The sequence below is a fragment of the Oncorhynchus nerka genome, linkage group LG24 (genome assembly GCF_034236695.1).
Source record: "Oncorhynchus nerka isolate Pitt River linkage group LG24, Oner_Uvic_2.0, whole genome shotgun sequence".
Lineage (NCBI taxonomy): Eukaryota > Metazoa > Chordata > Actinopteri > Salmoniformes > Salmonidae > Oncorhynchus > Oncorhynchus nerka.
The window spans coordinates 91,142,321-91,159,037 of record NC_088419.1 but is presented as its reverse complement, the minus strand read 5'-3'; the positions used below and the strand labels follow the sequence as shown (position 1 = coordinate 91,159,037).

The following is a 16,717-nucleotide window of genomic DNA, read 5'->3' as shown; positions in this document are numbered from 1 at the left end:
TAGTTATGTTCTATGGTCCAGGCTACTAATAGTTATGTTCTATGGTCCAGGCTACTAATAGTTATGTTCTATGGTCCAGGCTACTAATAGTTATGTTCTATGGTCCAGGATACTAATAGATATGTTCTATGGTCCAGGATACTAATAGATATGTTCTATGGTCCAGGATACTAATAGATATGTTCTATGGTCCAGGCTACTATAGTTATGTTCTATGGTCCAGGCTACTAATAGTTATGTTCTATGGTCCAGGCTACTAATAGTTATGTTCTATGGTCCAGGCTACTAATAGTTATGTTCTATGGTCCAGGCTACTAATAGTTATGTTCTATGGTCCAGGATACTAATAGATATGTTCTATGGTCCAGGATACTAATAGATATGTTCTATGGTCCAGGCTACTAATAGATATGTTCTATGGTCCAGGATACTAATAGATATGTTCTATGGTCCAGGCTACTAATAGTTATGTTCTATGGTCCAGGCTACTAATAGTTATGTTCTATGGTCCAGGCTACTAATAGTTATGTTCTATGGTCCAGGCTACTAATAGATATGTTCTATGGTCCAGGATACTAATAGATATGTTCTATGGTCCAGGCTACTAATAGATATGTTCTATGGTCCAGGATACTAATAGATATGTTCTATGGTCCAGGCTACTAATAGTTATGTTCTATGGTCCAGGCTACTAATAGTTATGTTCTATGGTCCAGGCTACTAATAGTTATGTTCTATGGTCCAGGCTACTAATATATATGTTCTATGGTCCAGGCTACTATAGATATGTTATATGGTCCAGGATACTAATAGATATGTTCTATGGTCCAGGATACTAATAGTTATGTTCTATGGTCCAGGCTACTAATAGATATGTTCTATGGTCCAGGCTACTATAGATATGTTATATGGTCCAGGATACTAATAGATATGTTCTATGGTCCAGGATACTAATAGATATGTTCTATGGTCCAGGCTACTAATAGATATGTTCTATGGTCCAGGATACTAATAGATATGTTCTATGGTCCAGGCTACTAATAGATATGTTCTATGGTCCAGGATACTAATAGATATGTTCTATGGTCCAGGCTACTAATAGTTATGTTCTATGGTCCAGGCTACTAATAGTTATGTTCTATGGTCCAGGCTACTAATAGTTATGTTCTATGGTCCAGGCTACTAATAGATATGTTCTATGGTCCAGGCTACTAATAGTTATGTTCTATGGTCCAGGATACTAATAGATATGTTCTATGGTCCAGGATACTAATAGATATGTTCTATGGTCCAGGCTACTAATAGATATGTTCTATGGTCCAGGATACTAATAGATATGTTCTATGGTCCAGGCTACTAATAGTTATGTTCTATGGTCCAGGCTACTAACAGTTATGTTCTATGGTCCAGGCTACTAATAGTTATGTTCTATGGTCCAGGCTACTAATAGATATGTTCTATGGTCCAGGATACTAATAGATATGTTCTATGGTCCAGGCTACTAATAGATATGTTCTATGGTCCAGGATACTAATAGATATGTTCTATGGTCCAGGCTACTAATAGTTATGTTCTATGGTCCAGGCTACTAATAGTTATGTTCTATGGTCCAGGCTACTAATAGTTATGTTCTATGGTCCAGGCTACTAATAGATATGTTCTATGGTCCAGGCTACTATAGATATGTTATATGGTCCAGGATACTAATAGATATGTTCTATGGTCCAGGATACTAATAGTTATGTTCTATGGTCCAGGCTACTAATAGATATGTTCTATGGTCCAGGCTACTATAGATATGTTATATGGTCCAGGATACTAATAGATATGTTCTATGGTCCAGGATACTAATAGATATGTTCTATGGTCCAGGTGTTACGTTCCCCAGATTATGTGTTGTAGTTTGTGTATTTGCATGTGTTTATTTCAGGAAATGGCTTCCTGAAATCCCTGATTGAAGCAGCTGATTGGTCGACTCCATGGCTAATTGGAGAGCTGACCCCGCCCCCTCGTCAAGACAGCTGTCTCCAATTACCCATTCCATCTGAAGATATATAAATGCCAGTGTTCTGTTCAGGAGGGAGAATTTTGCTGGAAGCTAATTTGCGAGATCTTTTTGTAGAGAGATTTTCTGAGAGATTTTGCTGGAGGTAGATTTGCTAGAGATTTTCTGGGATGTCATTGCAGAGATTTGCTAGAGAGATTTGCTAGTGTTTGATTTTGCTGAGAGTTGGTATATTTTGTGAGTTTGTTGCTCAGATAGAGCTTATTTGATGTCGTTTGTTAGTTTGTTTGAAAATTGTTTAATATTCTGTTTCATTTGTTCCCAGGGGGAGAAGGGGAAGGCACTTTGGGAGTGCTTAGGCAAGAGGCCCGCGGGCATACATATACCCGTAGCATATTCGCTGTCTAGGCACACTAGGTAAGACCTGGGCGGACCACCCCTGTGTTTTGGTTAGGGCACCAGGTGGTGCTAAATTAGGTAAGTAGTGGGTAGGCAGGTAAGATAGGAGAGGGGGGGGCTTTGAGATTGACTTTCTTTGCTTTGGTTCCGTCCAGCCCCTTTTCCCCATATTACCGTGTAAAGGAATAAAGTCCTTGTAAACGGTACCACATTCTGCTTGTTGTCATTTTTACTCGCACCTACAGTCCATACCTTTTTCGCTTCACAGAGAGTTTAGTTGTAGCAGGGTGTTGCGTTCCCTCTTCATAGAGGCGTGCGTAACACCAGGCTACTAATATATATGTTCTATGGTCCAGGATACTAATAGTTATGTTCTATGGTCCAGGATACTAATAGTTATGTTCTATGGTCCAGGCTACTAATAGTTATGTTCTATGGTCCAGGCTACTAATAGATATGTTCTATGGTCCAGGCTACTAATAGATATGTTCTATGGTCCAGGCTACTAATACATATGTTCTATGGTCCAGGATACTAATAGGTATGTTCTATGGTCCAGGATACTAATAGGTATGTTCTATGGTCCAGGCTACTAATAGGTATAAACCAGATAACTCTGGCCACGTGTGACAAAGACACTGACAGACGTGTCCCTGTTTGTCTTGTCTAACTCTCAGTCTGTCTATACAGTGGGGAACAGCAAGTGCCAAAGAGTAACATCCCCCTAATGGAGGGAGCAGTTTAAAAAGGATCATCCTGGAGCGTTTTGTCTGTTTTGCAGATGACCCTCCTCTGTGAAGCACCCTGAGGCTGACACTAAACAGGGGCTCAGCTTCCTGCCTCTCACTCTCCCCTGGCTACTGGTTAATTACACTGCCTTCCACTGCAACAAAGGACAGCGTTTCTCTCAATTCAAATATATTAATCCTTTCATTTGCAGACGGTCGGTGCACGCGATTGGGGGAACGGGGCTGGGGAGTGTGTGTGTTCCTTATCTCACACTGATGAGACTGATGGCAGAGGTAGAGCCCAGTGGATGGTGTGTGTGTGTGTGTGCCCAGTGAATGGTCAGAGTGAGGATTCTTGTAGTATGGGGTCTCCAAAAATGTGAATCCCCACCTTCTGGGGAACTGTGTTGGGGGTGGGGACTGACCTCAATGACACCCCCATGACACCTGTTGACCCAGAATGGTACTGCACTGCAGCATAAGGAAAGGCTGCAGACGCAGCGCTGCAGGTAGGTAGTCAGGTTACCGGGACAACTATATCCCAGCCTCCATCAGAACACATGGTCTGACGTATCTCAGTCCACAGAGGCACTCCTGTCCCAACTCCCTAACCAGGCCACGAGTCGAGAGGAGAGGAGCTTCTGTCCCGACTCCCTAACCAGGCCACGAGAGGAGAGGAGAGGAGCTTCGGTCCCGACTCCCTAACCAGGCCACGAGTCGAGAGGAGAGGAGCTTCGGTCCCAACTCCCTAACCAGGCCACGAGTCGAAAGGAGAGGAGCTTCGGTCCCGACTCCCTAACCAGGCCACGAGTCGAGAGGAGAGGAGCTTCGGTCCTGACTCCCTAACCAGGCCACGAGTCGAGAGGAGAGGAGCTTCGGTCCCGACTCCCTAACCAGGCCACGAGTCGAGAGTTGAGGCGCTCCAGACCCAACTCCCTAACCAGGCCACGAGTCGAGAGGAGAGGAGCTTCGGTCCCAACTCCCTAACCAGGCCACGAGTCGAGAGGAGAGGAGCTTCGGTCCCAACTCCCTAACCAGGCCACGAGCCGAGAGGAGAGGAGCTTCGGTCCCAACTCTCTAACCAGGCCACGAGTCGAGAGGAGAGGAGCTTCGGTCCCAACTCCCTAACCAGGCCACGAATCGAGAGGAGAGGAGCTTCGGTCCCAACTCCCTAACCAGGCCATGAGTCGAGAGTTGATGCGCTCCAGACCCAACTCCCTAACCAGGCCATGAGTCGAGAGGAGAGGAGCTTCGGTCCCAACTCCCTAACCAGGCCACGAGTCGAGAGTTGATGCGCTCCAGACCCAACTCCCTAACCAGGCCACGAGTCGAGAGGAGAGGAGCTTCTGTCCCAACTCCCTAACCAGGCCACGAGTCGAGAGGAGAGGAGCTTTGGTCCCAACTCCCTAACCAGGCCACGAGTCGACAGGAGAGGAGCTCCTGACCCAACTCCCTAACCAGGCCACGAGTCGAGAGGAGAGGAGCTCCGGTCCCAACTCCCTAACCAGGCCACGAGTCGAGAGTTGATGCGCTCCAGACCCAACTCCCTAACCAGGCCACGAGTCAAGAGTTGATGCGCTTCGGTCTCAACTCTCTAACCAGGCCACGAGTCGAGAGTTGATGCGCTCCAGACCCAACTCCCTAACCAGGCCACGAGTCGAGAGGAGAGGAGCTTCGGTCCCAACTCCCTAACCAGGCCACGAGTCGAGAGGAGAGGAGCTCCGGTCCCAACTCCCTAACCAGGCCACGAGTCGAGAGTTGATGCGCTCCAGACCCAACTCCCTAACCAGGCCACGAGTCGAGAGGAGAGGAGCTCCGGTCCCAACTCCCTAACCAGGCCACGAGTCGAGAGGAGAGGAGCTCCGGTCCCAACTCCCTAACCAGGCCACGAGTCGAGAGGAGAGGAGCTTCGGTCCCAACTCCCTAACCAGTCCACGAGTCGAGAGGAGAGGAGCTTCGGTCCCAACTCCCTAACCAGGCCACGAGTCGAGAGGAGAGGAGCTTCGGTCCCAACTCCCTAACCAGGCCACGAGTCGAGAGGAGAGGAGCTTCGGTCCCAACTCCCTAACCAGGCCACGAGTCGAGAGGAGAGGAGCTTCGGTCCCAACTCCCTAACCAGGCCACGAGTCGAGAGGAGAGGAGCTTCGGTCCCAACTCCCTAACCAGGCCACGAGTCGAGGAGAGGAGCTCCCGACTCCCGGTCCCGACTCCCTAACCAGGCCACGAGTCGAGAGGAGAGGAGCTTAACCAGGCCCCGACTCCCCAACTAACCAGGCCACGAGTCGAGAGGAGAGGAGCTTCCCAACTCCCTAACCAGTCCCGACTCCCTAACCAGGCCACGAGTCGAGAGTTGATGCGCTCCAGACCCAACTCCCTAACCAGGCCACGAGTCGAGAGGAGAGGAGCTTCTGTCCCAACTCCCTAACCAGGCCACGAGTCGAGAGGAGAGGAGAGGAGCTTTGGTCCCAACTCCCTAACCAGGCCACGAGTCGACAGGAGAGGCGCTCCTGACCCAACTCCCTAACCAGGCCACGAGTCGAGAGGAGAGGAGCTCCGGTCCCAACTCCCTAACCAGGCCACGAGTCGAGAGTTGATGCGCTCCAGACCCAACTCCCTAACCAGGCCACGAGTCAAGAGTTGATGCGCTTCGGTCTCAACTCTCTAACCAGGCCACGAGTCGAGAGTTGATGCGCTCCAGACCCAACTCCCTAACCAGGCCACGAGTCGAGAGGAGAGGAGCTTCGGTCCCAACTCCCTAACCAGGCCACGAGTCGAGAGGAGAGGAGCTCCGGTCCCAACTCCCTAACCAGGCCACGAGTCGAGAGTTGATGCGCTCCAGACCCAACTCCCTAACCAGGCCACGAGTCGAGAGGAGAGGAGCTCCGGTCCCAACTCCCTAACCAGGCCACGAGTCGAGAGGAGAGGAGCTCCGGTCCCAACTCCCTAACCAGGCCACGAGTCGAGAGGAGAGGAGCTTCGGTCCCAACTCCCTAACCAGTCCACGAGTCGAGAGGAGAGGAGCTTCGGTCCCAACTCCCTAACCAGGCCACGAGTCGAGAGGAGCTTCGGTCCCAACTCCCTAACCAGGCCACGAGTCGAGAGGAGAGGAGCTTCGGTCCCAACTCCCTAACCAGGCCACGAGTCGAGAGGAGAGGAGCTTCGGTCCCAACTCCCTAACCAGGCCACGAGTCGAGAGGAGAGGATCTTCGGTCCCAACTCCCTAACCAGGCCACGAGTTGAGAGGAGTCTGAGGCATAGGAATAACATATTATCCATGACTGTTTTCTTATTGTTTGCCATGCCTCCATTGTACTGTGTTATATATTGATATTTATATATTGGTGTATGTATGTAGAGTGTATTTGAAAGTATTCAGACCCCTTGACTTTTCCACATTTTATTACCGTACAGCCTTATTCTGAAATGGATAAAAAAAAAATGTCATTGTTGATCTACAAACAATACCCCATAATGACATCACAATACCCCATAATGACATCACAATACCTCATAATGACAAAGCGAAAACAGGTTTGTAGAAATGTTCGCAAATTCATAAAAAAATTAAAACAGAAGTACCTTACTTACATTAGTATTCAGACCCTTTGCTATGAGACTCAAAATTGAGCTCAGGTGCATCCTATTTTCATTGATCATTCTTGAGATGTTTCTACAACTTGATTGGTCCACCTGTGGTAAATTCAATTGTTTGGACATGATTTGGAAAGGCACACACCTGTCTATATAAGGTCCCACAGTTGACAGTGCATGTCAGAGCAAAAACCAAGCCATGAGGTCGAAGGAATTGTCCGTAGAGCTCCGAGACAGGATTGTGTCAAGGCACAGATCTGGGGAAGGGTACCAAAACATTTCTGCAGCATTGAAGGTCCCAAAGAACACAGTGGCCTCCATCATTCTTAAATGGAAGAAGTTAGGAACCACCAAGACGGTTCCTAGAACTGGCCGCCCGGCCAATCTGAGCAATCGGGAGAGAAGAGCCTTGGTCAGGGAGGTGATGAAGAATCTGAGGGTCACTCTGTTAGAGATCCAGAGTTCCTCTGTTGAGATGTGAGAAACTTCCAGAAGGACAACCATCTCTGCATCACTCCATCAATCAGGCCTTTATGGTAGAGCGGTCTGATGGAAGCCACTCCTCAGTAAAAGGCACACGACAGCCTGCTTGGAGTTTGTCAAAAGAAACAAGATTCTCTGGTCTGATGAAACCAATATTGGACTCTTTGGCCTGAATGCCAAGCGTAACGTCTGGAGGAAACCTGGCACCATCCCTACGGTGAAGCATGGTGATGGCAGCATCATGCTGTGGGGATGTTTTTCAGTGGCAGGGGACTGGGAGACTAGTCAGGATTGAGGGAAAGATGAACGGAGCAAAGTACAGAGTGATCCTTGATGAAAACGTGCTCCAGAGCGCTCAGGACCTAAGATTGGGGCGAAGGTTCACCTTCCAACAGGGCAACGACCCTAAGCACACAGCCAAGACAACACAGGAGTGGCTTTGGGACAAATCTCTGAATGTCCTTGTGTGGCCCAGGCAGAGCCCGGACTTGAACCCGTTCGAACATCTCTGGAGAGACCTGAAAATAGCTGTGCAGCGAAGCTCCCCATCCAACCTGACAGAGCTTGAGAGGATCTGCAGAGAAGAATGGGATAAAGTCCCCAAATAAAGGTGTGCCAAGCTTGTAGCGTTATACCCAGGAAGACTTGAGGATGTAATTGCTGCCAAAGGTGCTTCAACAAAGTACTGAATAAAGGGTCTGAATACTTATGTAAATGTCATATAATGTCAAGGGGTCTGAATACTTTCCGAATGCACTGTCTGCTGCTGTATTTTTAGGTTTCCATTATGCAAGCAGAGGTGTTCATATCCATGACGTTCCAGACCTTGTGAAAGCTATTCCTAAATGTCCTCATTCACTCTGTTCCTTTTCCTTCCCTTCCCCTTAGTCACAACATCCCACTGACTGCCAGCTGTTTCCTTCCCCTTAGTCACAACATCCCACTGACTGCCAGTTGTTTCCTTCCCCTTAGTCCCAACATCCCACTGACTGCCAGTTGTTTCCTTCCCCTTAGTCACAACATCCCACTGACTGCCAGTTGTTTCCTTCCCCTTAGTCACAACATCCCACTGACTGCCAGTTGTTTCCTTCCCCTTAGTCACAACATCCCACTGACTGCCAGCTGTTTCCTTCCCCTTAGTCACAACATCCCACTGACTGCCAGTTGTTTCCTTCCCCTTAGTCACAACATCCCACTGACTGCCAGTTGTTTCCTTCCCCTTAGTCACAACATCCCACTGACTGCCAGCTGTTTCCTTCCCCTTAGTCACAACATCCCACTGACTGCCAGCTGTTTCCTTCCCCTTAGTCACAACATCAAATCAAATCAAATCAAATGTATTTATATAGCCCTTCGTACATCAGCTGATATCTCAAAGTGCTGTACAGAAACCCAGCCTAAAACCCCAAACAGCAAACAATGCAGGTGTAAAAGCACGGTGGCTAGGAAAAACTCCCTAGAAAGGCCAAAACCTAGGAAGAAACCTAGAGAGGAACCAGGCTATGTGGGGTGGCCAGTCCTCTTCTGGCTGTGCCGGGTAGAGATTATAACAGAACATGGCCAAGATGTTCAAATGTTCATAAATGACCAGCATGGTCGAATAATAATAAGGCAGAACAGTTGAAACTGGAGCAGCAGCACAGTCAGGTGGACTGGGGACAGCAAGGAGTCATCATGTCAGGTAGTCCTGGGGCACGGTCCTAGGGCTCAGGTCCTCCGAGAGAAGAAAGAAAGAGAGAATTAGAGAGAGCATATGTGGGGTGGCCAGTCCTCTTCTGGCTGTGCCGGGTGGAGATTATAACAGAACGTGGCCAAGATGTTCAAATGTTCATAAATGACCAGCATGGTTGAATAATAGTAAGGCAGAACAGTTGAAACTGGAGCAGCAGCATGGCCAGGTGGACTGGGGACAGCAAGGAGTCATCATGTCAGGTAGTCCTGGGACATGGTCCTAGGGCCCAGGCCAGTTGAAACTGGAGCAGCAGCATGGCCAGGTGGACTGGGGACAGCAAGGAGTCATCATGTCAGGTAGTCCTGGGGCATGGTCCTAGGGCTCAGGTCCTCCGAGAGAGAGAAAGAAAGAGAGAAGGAGAGAATTAGAGAACGCACACTTAGATTCACACAGGACACCGAATAGGACAGGAGAAGTACTCCAGATATAACAAACTGACCCTAGCCCCCCGACACATAAACTAATGCAGCATAAATACTGGAGGCTGAGACAGGAGGGGTCAGGAGACACTGTGGCCCCATCCGAGGACACCCCCGGACAGGGCCAAACAGGAAGGATATAACCCCACCCACTTTGCCAAAGCACAGCCCCCACACCACTAGAGGGATATCTTCAACCACCAACTTCCCACTGACTGCCAGCTGTTTCCTTCCCCTTAGTAGTAAACACCAGGGTACTAAACACCAGGGCACTAAACACCAGGGTACTAAACACCAGGGCACTAAACAAATCAAATCAAATCAGGGCACTAAACCAGGGCACTAAACACCAGGGTACTAAACACCAGGGCACTAAACACCGGGGCACTAAACACTAGGTACTAAACACCAGGGCACTAAACACCAGGGCACTAAACACCAGGGCACTAAACACCAGGGCACTAAACACTAGGGTACTAAACACCAGGGCACTAAACACCAGGGAACTAAACACTAGGGTACTAAACACTAGGGTTCAAAACACCAGGGCACTAAACACCAGGGCACTAAACAACAGGGCACTAAACACCAGGGCACTAAACACCAGGGTACTAAACACAGGAGCACTAAACACCAGACCAGGGCACTAAACAACAGGGCACTAAACAACAGGGCACTAAACACCAGGGTACTAAACACTAGGGTACTAAACACCAGGGCACTAAACACCAGGGTACTAAACACCAGGGCACTAAACACCAGGGTACTAAACACCAGGGTACTAAACACCAGGGCACTAAACACCAGGGTACTAAACACCAGGGCACTAAACACTAGGGTACTAAACACCAGGGCACTAAACACCAGGGTACTAAACACTAGGGTACTAAACACCAGGGCACTAAACACCAGGGTACTAAACACCAGGGCACTAAACACCAGGGCACTAAACAACAGGGCACTAAACACCAGGGTACTAAACAGGTGTTGTAAGGTGGTATAACAAATGTGTTATATATCCTGTATCTCCTCAATTATTTTTTGGGAAAGGGGTGGTGGTGTTCACATTTCAAGATTTAGGTCCAATCAATGTAATTCATGTTCCATTTGTGTGTTGCTGGAGAGAGGACAAAGAAGTACTGCAGCAGCCTCTCGCTCTGAACAAGCAGTGCTGCAGGCACAGAGAGCATTCATCTGAAACAACAACAAAAAGTGCATTACTTTATTTAGCTGAATGTAATTTCCTGAGATAAGGATGACTTAAAAAATGTATATTTAACATGTTGGTCATTGATCAATTTGAATGAACAACACCACCATGACAAATGGTTTGGTTGAACAACAAGATGACGAAGTGTGATCCTGGGTGATTCAAAATATTTCTTTGCCCTCAAACAACAACCACAGAAGAGAAAGACGTCCTCCATGCAAGGCATGCAACCACCATGTTAATCATGAACAAGCTCCCACACTCAGAAAATGTTGTCAAATCCATGGTGATAATACTGGGGTTATGCTGATGTGTTTGTCATGCAAAACTGAATGACTGGACTGTTGTGTACCAAGCTAAAGGCAATACTAGGCTTCCTTCCTGCCTCCAGGGTCGGGATAAGACTATTTATTTATACTAGTCTCTGCTAAAAAAAAACATTCCATTATTACTTTGAATCTACACTATAGTTAAACAAATTAATTTGTGCAATTTGGAAATCAATTTGGAAATCATAGTTAGAATAAATATTGATACAAATTATAAATTAAAGATGCATCTGCTGCCTATCATTTTATCTTGTAGTTTTATAGCCAACTTGGCAGATAAGAGTTTTAATTACAATTTACCATGAACATTTAAAAAATATATACATGTTTATGAACACGTGCCGGCTGGAGTAATAGAAATAACTCCAAATCATTCATTTTAAATTGTCTATCATCTCCGAATGATTGCGTTTTTGTCGTTCTAATAATATTTTTGGTTGGGTGACACAAAGAGAATTTTGTTAGGCTCATGGATGGGCTTTGTATAGTGCAATACACTCCAATCCGCACTAAGCCAGCGGTTCTCGCACTAGCTCTAGTCCGTGTTTTCCAACGTCCCCTATCTGCCCCAGCTGACTGGCAGTACTTGTTTACTGGTGGATAGACACAGAAAGAGACGAAAAGGGGGGAACCTGAAAGAGGTACGGTTTACGGGGATCGAAGTTTTTCCACACTTCGAAGCAATGTGCTGGAAGCGGCGATTATTAGTTGTTTAATGGCTAAAAGTAACGTTCGCTGTATCACGTTTATTGTTTATGGGTGTTTTCATTTTTGTCGTGGCGTGACTGAAGGAGTTCAGAGGAAGGTCGTTGAAAAAGCTATCCGCGTTTTTTCCTTTTCCTGCATGAATCCAAAGGAGTTCCTGGGGATGTGTTCATGTTTTTATTCGTACGTCTTAAAAGGTGTTCTTGCTGTGATACTGCGAAGAAGTGGGAATACTTGGGAGGTGCATAACCACTCAATCAGCGACCTGTGGATTACAGCAAGATAGCCAACTCGATCCCATTACTATAACTAGTTCATGTTAGCTAGTTAGGTTATTGGGTTGATAGACATTCGGCTAAAAACAACTGGGGATTTTTTGGGGAAAGAAGAGGACACATATTTCGACATTACTAAGCATTTAAAAATGTTTTTTTGGTTTATTATATGAAAATACGGTCTCTGAGTGTTTTACCAAAAGCACGACCGCCCATAGCTAATTCCATGTATTTTCAACATTGTAACCTCTTTTGTCGTGGAATGAGTCCGTAGTTAGTATCCCGACTTGTTCCTCTTTACTAGTTTAGTTTGCACTGTGGGATTTATTTTTCTCGAATCGGAATACTTTTTATATAGAACAGATGAAAGTGACCTATCCCTTATAATTGTGGAGAAAATGAAGCTTTTTATTCGCAAATGTAACGCCAGAACCCAAGATCACGTTATTTAGTGGTCATTTGTTTCAGGGATAATCCAAAATCACCAAAATTAGCTGAGAAGATATCAAGATAACGTTACAACCACATTGGACCCCCCCGGCCCCTTTTGAAGGGGGGCTAACTGGACTAGTTCTCGTCTCTTTTTTTTTGAATATTTGTTTTGTGTTTTCATTTCTTAGAAACACATTTTTTTTTAAACAAACTTTGGATATCTTCAAAACAACCCCCACGTTTTTGGATGCACTAAAAATAAGAGAAAAAAATCGAAGTCACAATGCGGCTTGGGACCTCAGCGGCTGTTTTGGTTACTTTTATCTACATGGTGTGTCATGGTGGGCTAACACATGGAGAAAGTAAGTATAGCTATATTCTAAATGCAATACTGGTTAATGATTCATGTGACTCACTCTCTACACACCACCCATCCTACCATCATTGTAGGCACCGAATTTCATGTGTTTGTTATTCCCATGGAAAAAATACGTTTTAATTTAAATGAGGTATTTCAATGCAGTGGTCACTGAAACCATATGATTGTTTGACCATTTTACCATGAGACTTTTGCCTAAATTATGGTAAACACATTTGCGTTCCATGGTGTTTTTACAAATAGTTGTTAGCAAAGTTATAAAAAAATAGCCACGGCCACTCTTAAAATGTATTATTGAGGCCTGTCATGGATTCGTCAACCCGAGGGCCAGATTAGCTCCTGATATGGACTAGGGTGGTCTGTTGCAGAAAATCTAAACAGGAAATGGTATAATTCGCTTGCACGCGTAGGCCCCTTCATGGCGACTTGCTACGCACACTCACGTTGTAGCTGGAAATGTAAACACATTTAGCCAACGTTATGAAGGTCCATGAAATCCCCATACATGCAGGATTAATAACAAACACTATGCCCATCTCTCAGAAGAAATGCCTGAAATAATGTTCACATTCACACGCTCACCATGTGTCAGACAATTATTGTGAGTGTGAGGATGTTTACTATGGAGGAAACGAAACAAGATTCCAGGCACCCTATAACTATATCTCCTATTTCTTGTTTTATGATACACTTTGAAAAACAAGGCGTATCATGGTGGCATGTACAAACATTACATTTTTAAAGTATACAGGCTCTATCCTTTAGCTTTATTGTAGCAGAAAAATATAGAACCCACTCTGTAGTGCCTTCATAGCTGTTGTACGTTTTCCCTATGTATTGATCCAAACCTTTTCAGCTCAGAATTCAATACATTTCTCACAGTATACCATATACTTATGTCGCTATAATCCTGTCCTCTAATCCAGTCTTTTGGGCTGTAGTCCATGCCTGTAGTTAAATGGGCTCCCGTAGTGGCACAAGCGGTCTAAGGCACTGCGTCTCAGTGTTAGAGGCGTCACTACATACCCTGGTTCGATTCCAGACTGTATCTCAACCAGTCGTGATTGGGAGTCCCATAGGGCGATGCACAATTGGCCCAGCGCTGTTAGCGTTTTGACCGGGGTAGGCCGTAATTGTAAATAAGAATTTGTTCTTAACTGGCTTGCCTAGTTAAATACATGTTATTTGAACATGTTTAAAAACAAATCTGTGACACGTTGTTGTTTCATCCTAAAGATGGCATAGTTTGAATATTGAACTGCAGGATAAAAACAATATATTGAACTGCTCAATTATGTAATTACAATAAGAAGAAACAAAACTTAACAACTGTTGCTGTTGTATTTAGGCTGTTTTTAAGGTTACTACCTTTGCTCTGCAAACTTGGCCTACTTTATAATGTAAAGAGGCTGGCTAATGGCTTACTGTACTCCGAGCTTCACTGGAACTATTTCATTTGAAACATCTGAAGTCACCAGAATAATACATATTTGTAAAAAAAAACATACACAGGCACACCATATTAGGTGGATTACCAGACAACCGTGAAATAAATGTGGTACCATTCCATTCAGTAGATGTTCTTCGCATGACTCGGAGCCATGCACAATTATGATGACATGGTACAAGATAAAGTGCCTCACCAGACTCTACATATTTTCCCAAAAAGTTTTCTAGTAAAATTGAATATTTCCTAGATGAGTGTGTCTGAAGTAGCTATTTTTAGTCTTGGCTGTGGTATTTTTATTTTTTGTGCTACACCCAAAATGTAACCTCATGAAAATATCTAACTTTACAATCTTTACACATTTCTCTATAGCTACCTCTTACACCTTGGTATGTTGATTTGGAACAAATAAAAAGTTCATGGACATTTTAGCTAGCTTGCTGTGGCTAACAATTTTGTCCTGGGAGATAAAACATTGGGTTGTTGGTTGTTAATTTACCTCGACTGAATGTTGTCCTCTTGTTGCTGGGTATTTGTAGAACTTTGACCTGGAGTCCTATCAGCTTCAGTGTCATAACCCTAACCTTTTGACCCGGAGGCATACAAAATTGGGTTTCTCTACTAGGATGATTAATCCATAGATAAATGGGAGAATCATAGTTTTAACTTTGATTCATCTCTTGTTCATTTTTCATCACTCACGTGGGTTTATATGCTTGTGAAAACCAATGAGTAGATGGGGGGGGGGGGGGGGTTGGTCATCGTAAATAGATCCAAGTTTTATTTTAGCTTATCAGCAACGCAGGTGTTCATTGACACTGCAGTGTAATTAAATTATTGAATAATGTACCGTAAACCGCACTCAACATGGCCAGTCTGGTTTCCCTGTTCCAGCGATGCTCTGTTTGCTTCTCTGCAAGGCTGAGACATAAATACTAACAGATCCACTTTAGAACATTCTAGAACATAAGAGTCCATTTGTTAACATTAGGCTAGTAGGGATTACTGTGATGGCCCAATGAAGGGAACACATCTCAATGTCTCTCTTTTATATTTAGATAAACTTAAAGCTCACACACAAGATTGTCAAACGTTTGCCTGCCGACAGTACTTAGCACATCTGAACAGTGTGTCGGCAGTCGATCTCTTTTGTGTTCACACAGCAAAGACCTTGGAAGTCGTCAGTCACTTGTTAAAATACTCCAAACCAGAAGGTGGCAGTAGCGTTGTTTGGCAATGCATATCCATGCGTATTGCTTATGGTCTAGAGTCTAAGCTATCTGTGTTAATTTTGTTGATAACAGCCAGGTGGCCACAGCTAGATAACAACAAAGAAACATTTTAATTCACTCTCCATTATCTCATACTGCCAGTGCCGGCCCATAGCCAAATGTTTAGCCAGCTAGCTAACGTTAGGGACACTGCACACTAACAATGGAAGCTCTTTCATGGAAGCTATCTAATCCATTGTGATTGAATTATAACGTCAATACTAGCAACAGTGGTTAACTATCTTGGATGAAGTCTTGTTGTGTGTGTTGTCTGTGTACAGCTAGCTATATTGTATATGAAGTGTGACTGGCTCATCCATGGATGTATGGAGAAAATCTCCCCCCCCTTACCCTTTTGTTTGTTTGAGGTTCATGCTCTCTGATTGGCTCAAAGTCAAGTTGTTGGGCCACAGACGAGCATTGCGATAGCTACAAACCTATCGGGTCGTCACACATCAGGTACCTCTTTTGTTCTAGCATGAGAAGGAACCGCCTCCCACTGTGATTGAGTACCTGTCGGCAGTCTTGGTGTGTCTCATGCTTAGGTTATGTCAAGCATTTGGCTAGTAAGGATCTCTGCTGATCCAACAAAGCATCTGACAAGTAGTGCGTCTAACTTCTTGTCTTCTCTGTTTTACTGTTGCGTCCTCTTCCTTTCTGTGTTACAACCAAACCCGGGGACAGTTGGGGTGTATCTGCTATTTGACAAAAATCTCATCCCATTAGTGTTGTCTCACTTTAAACCGCTCCAGAGTTCAAAGGAGATTTTTCTGGGTATTTTACACATGGCATGTATGCAGAGAAAAAGGCTTCTTCTGCAGAGAGGGGCCCTGCTAGAGGACGGCTGCTATCTCTTTCTGGGGGGTTGGAGCATATGTCAAGGGCTGTTTTGTTCCTGATTGACTGAATTCTGTGGGAAGTGACCATATTTGGCATTAAATGTAAAAAAGATTTTAAAAACCCAGTACAAAATAGCTGGATGTTTTGAGCTGTATTTGCATGTATATTACTGTAGTCTATATTGTCATTTGTCTCATAATTCTGATGCAGAAGAGATTGTGTATCGATATCTAAACCACACCGAGGTCCATAAGGATCTGAACGATAACACAATATAGCGTGTTTTTCTGGCGCAATATGCTGCTGTTGATTGTGTCTGTTTGTCACAAAGGACACGTTAGGTATGGAGGAGATGGAACACTACCATAGAGTCTCTATCCACGAAGCAACTATGGTAGTGTTCCATCCACGAAGCAACTATGGTAGTGTTCCATCCACGAAGCAACTATGGTAGTGTTCCATCCACGAAGCA

The 16,717-nt window shown here is 45.2% G+C and overlaps 1 protein-coding gene across 1 annotated transcript in view; it reads left to right on the top strand.

Annotated features, from left to right (window-relative positions):
• Nucleotides 1-11,509: 11,509 nt before the first annotated feature.
• The window catches only part of LOC115123186 (insulin receptor-like), a 183,405-nt gene continuing 178,197 nt past the window's right edge, over nucleotides 11,510-16,717 (top strand). Inside the window, exon 1 of the mRNA XM_065009309.1 lies at nucleotides 11,510-12,670. Within this exon, the coding sequence (XP_064865381.1) occupies nucleotides 12,592-12,670 (79 nt within the window). The 5' untranslated portion in view covers nucleotides 11,510-12,591. The remainder of the gene's footprint in view (nucleotides 12,671-16,717) is intronic.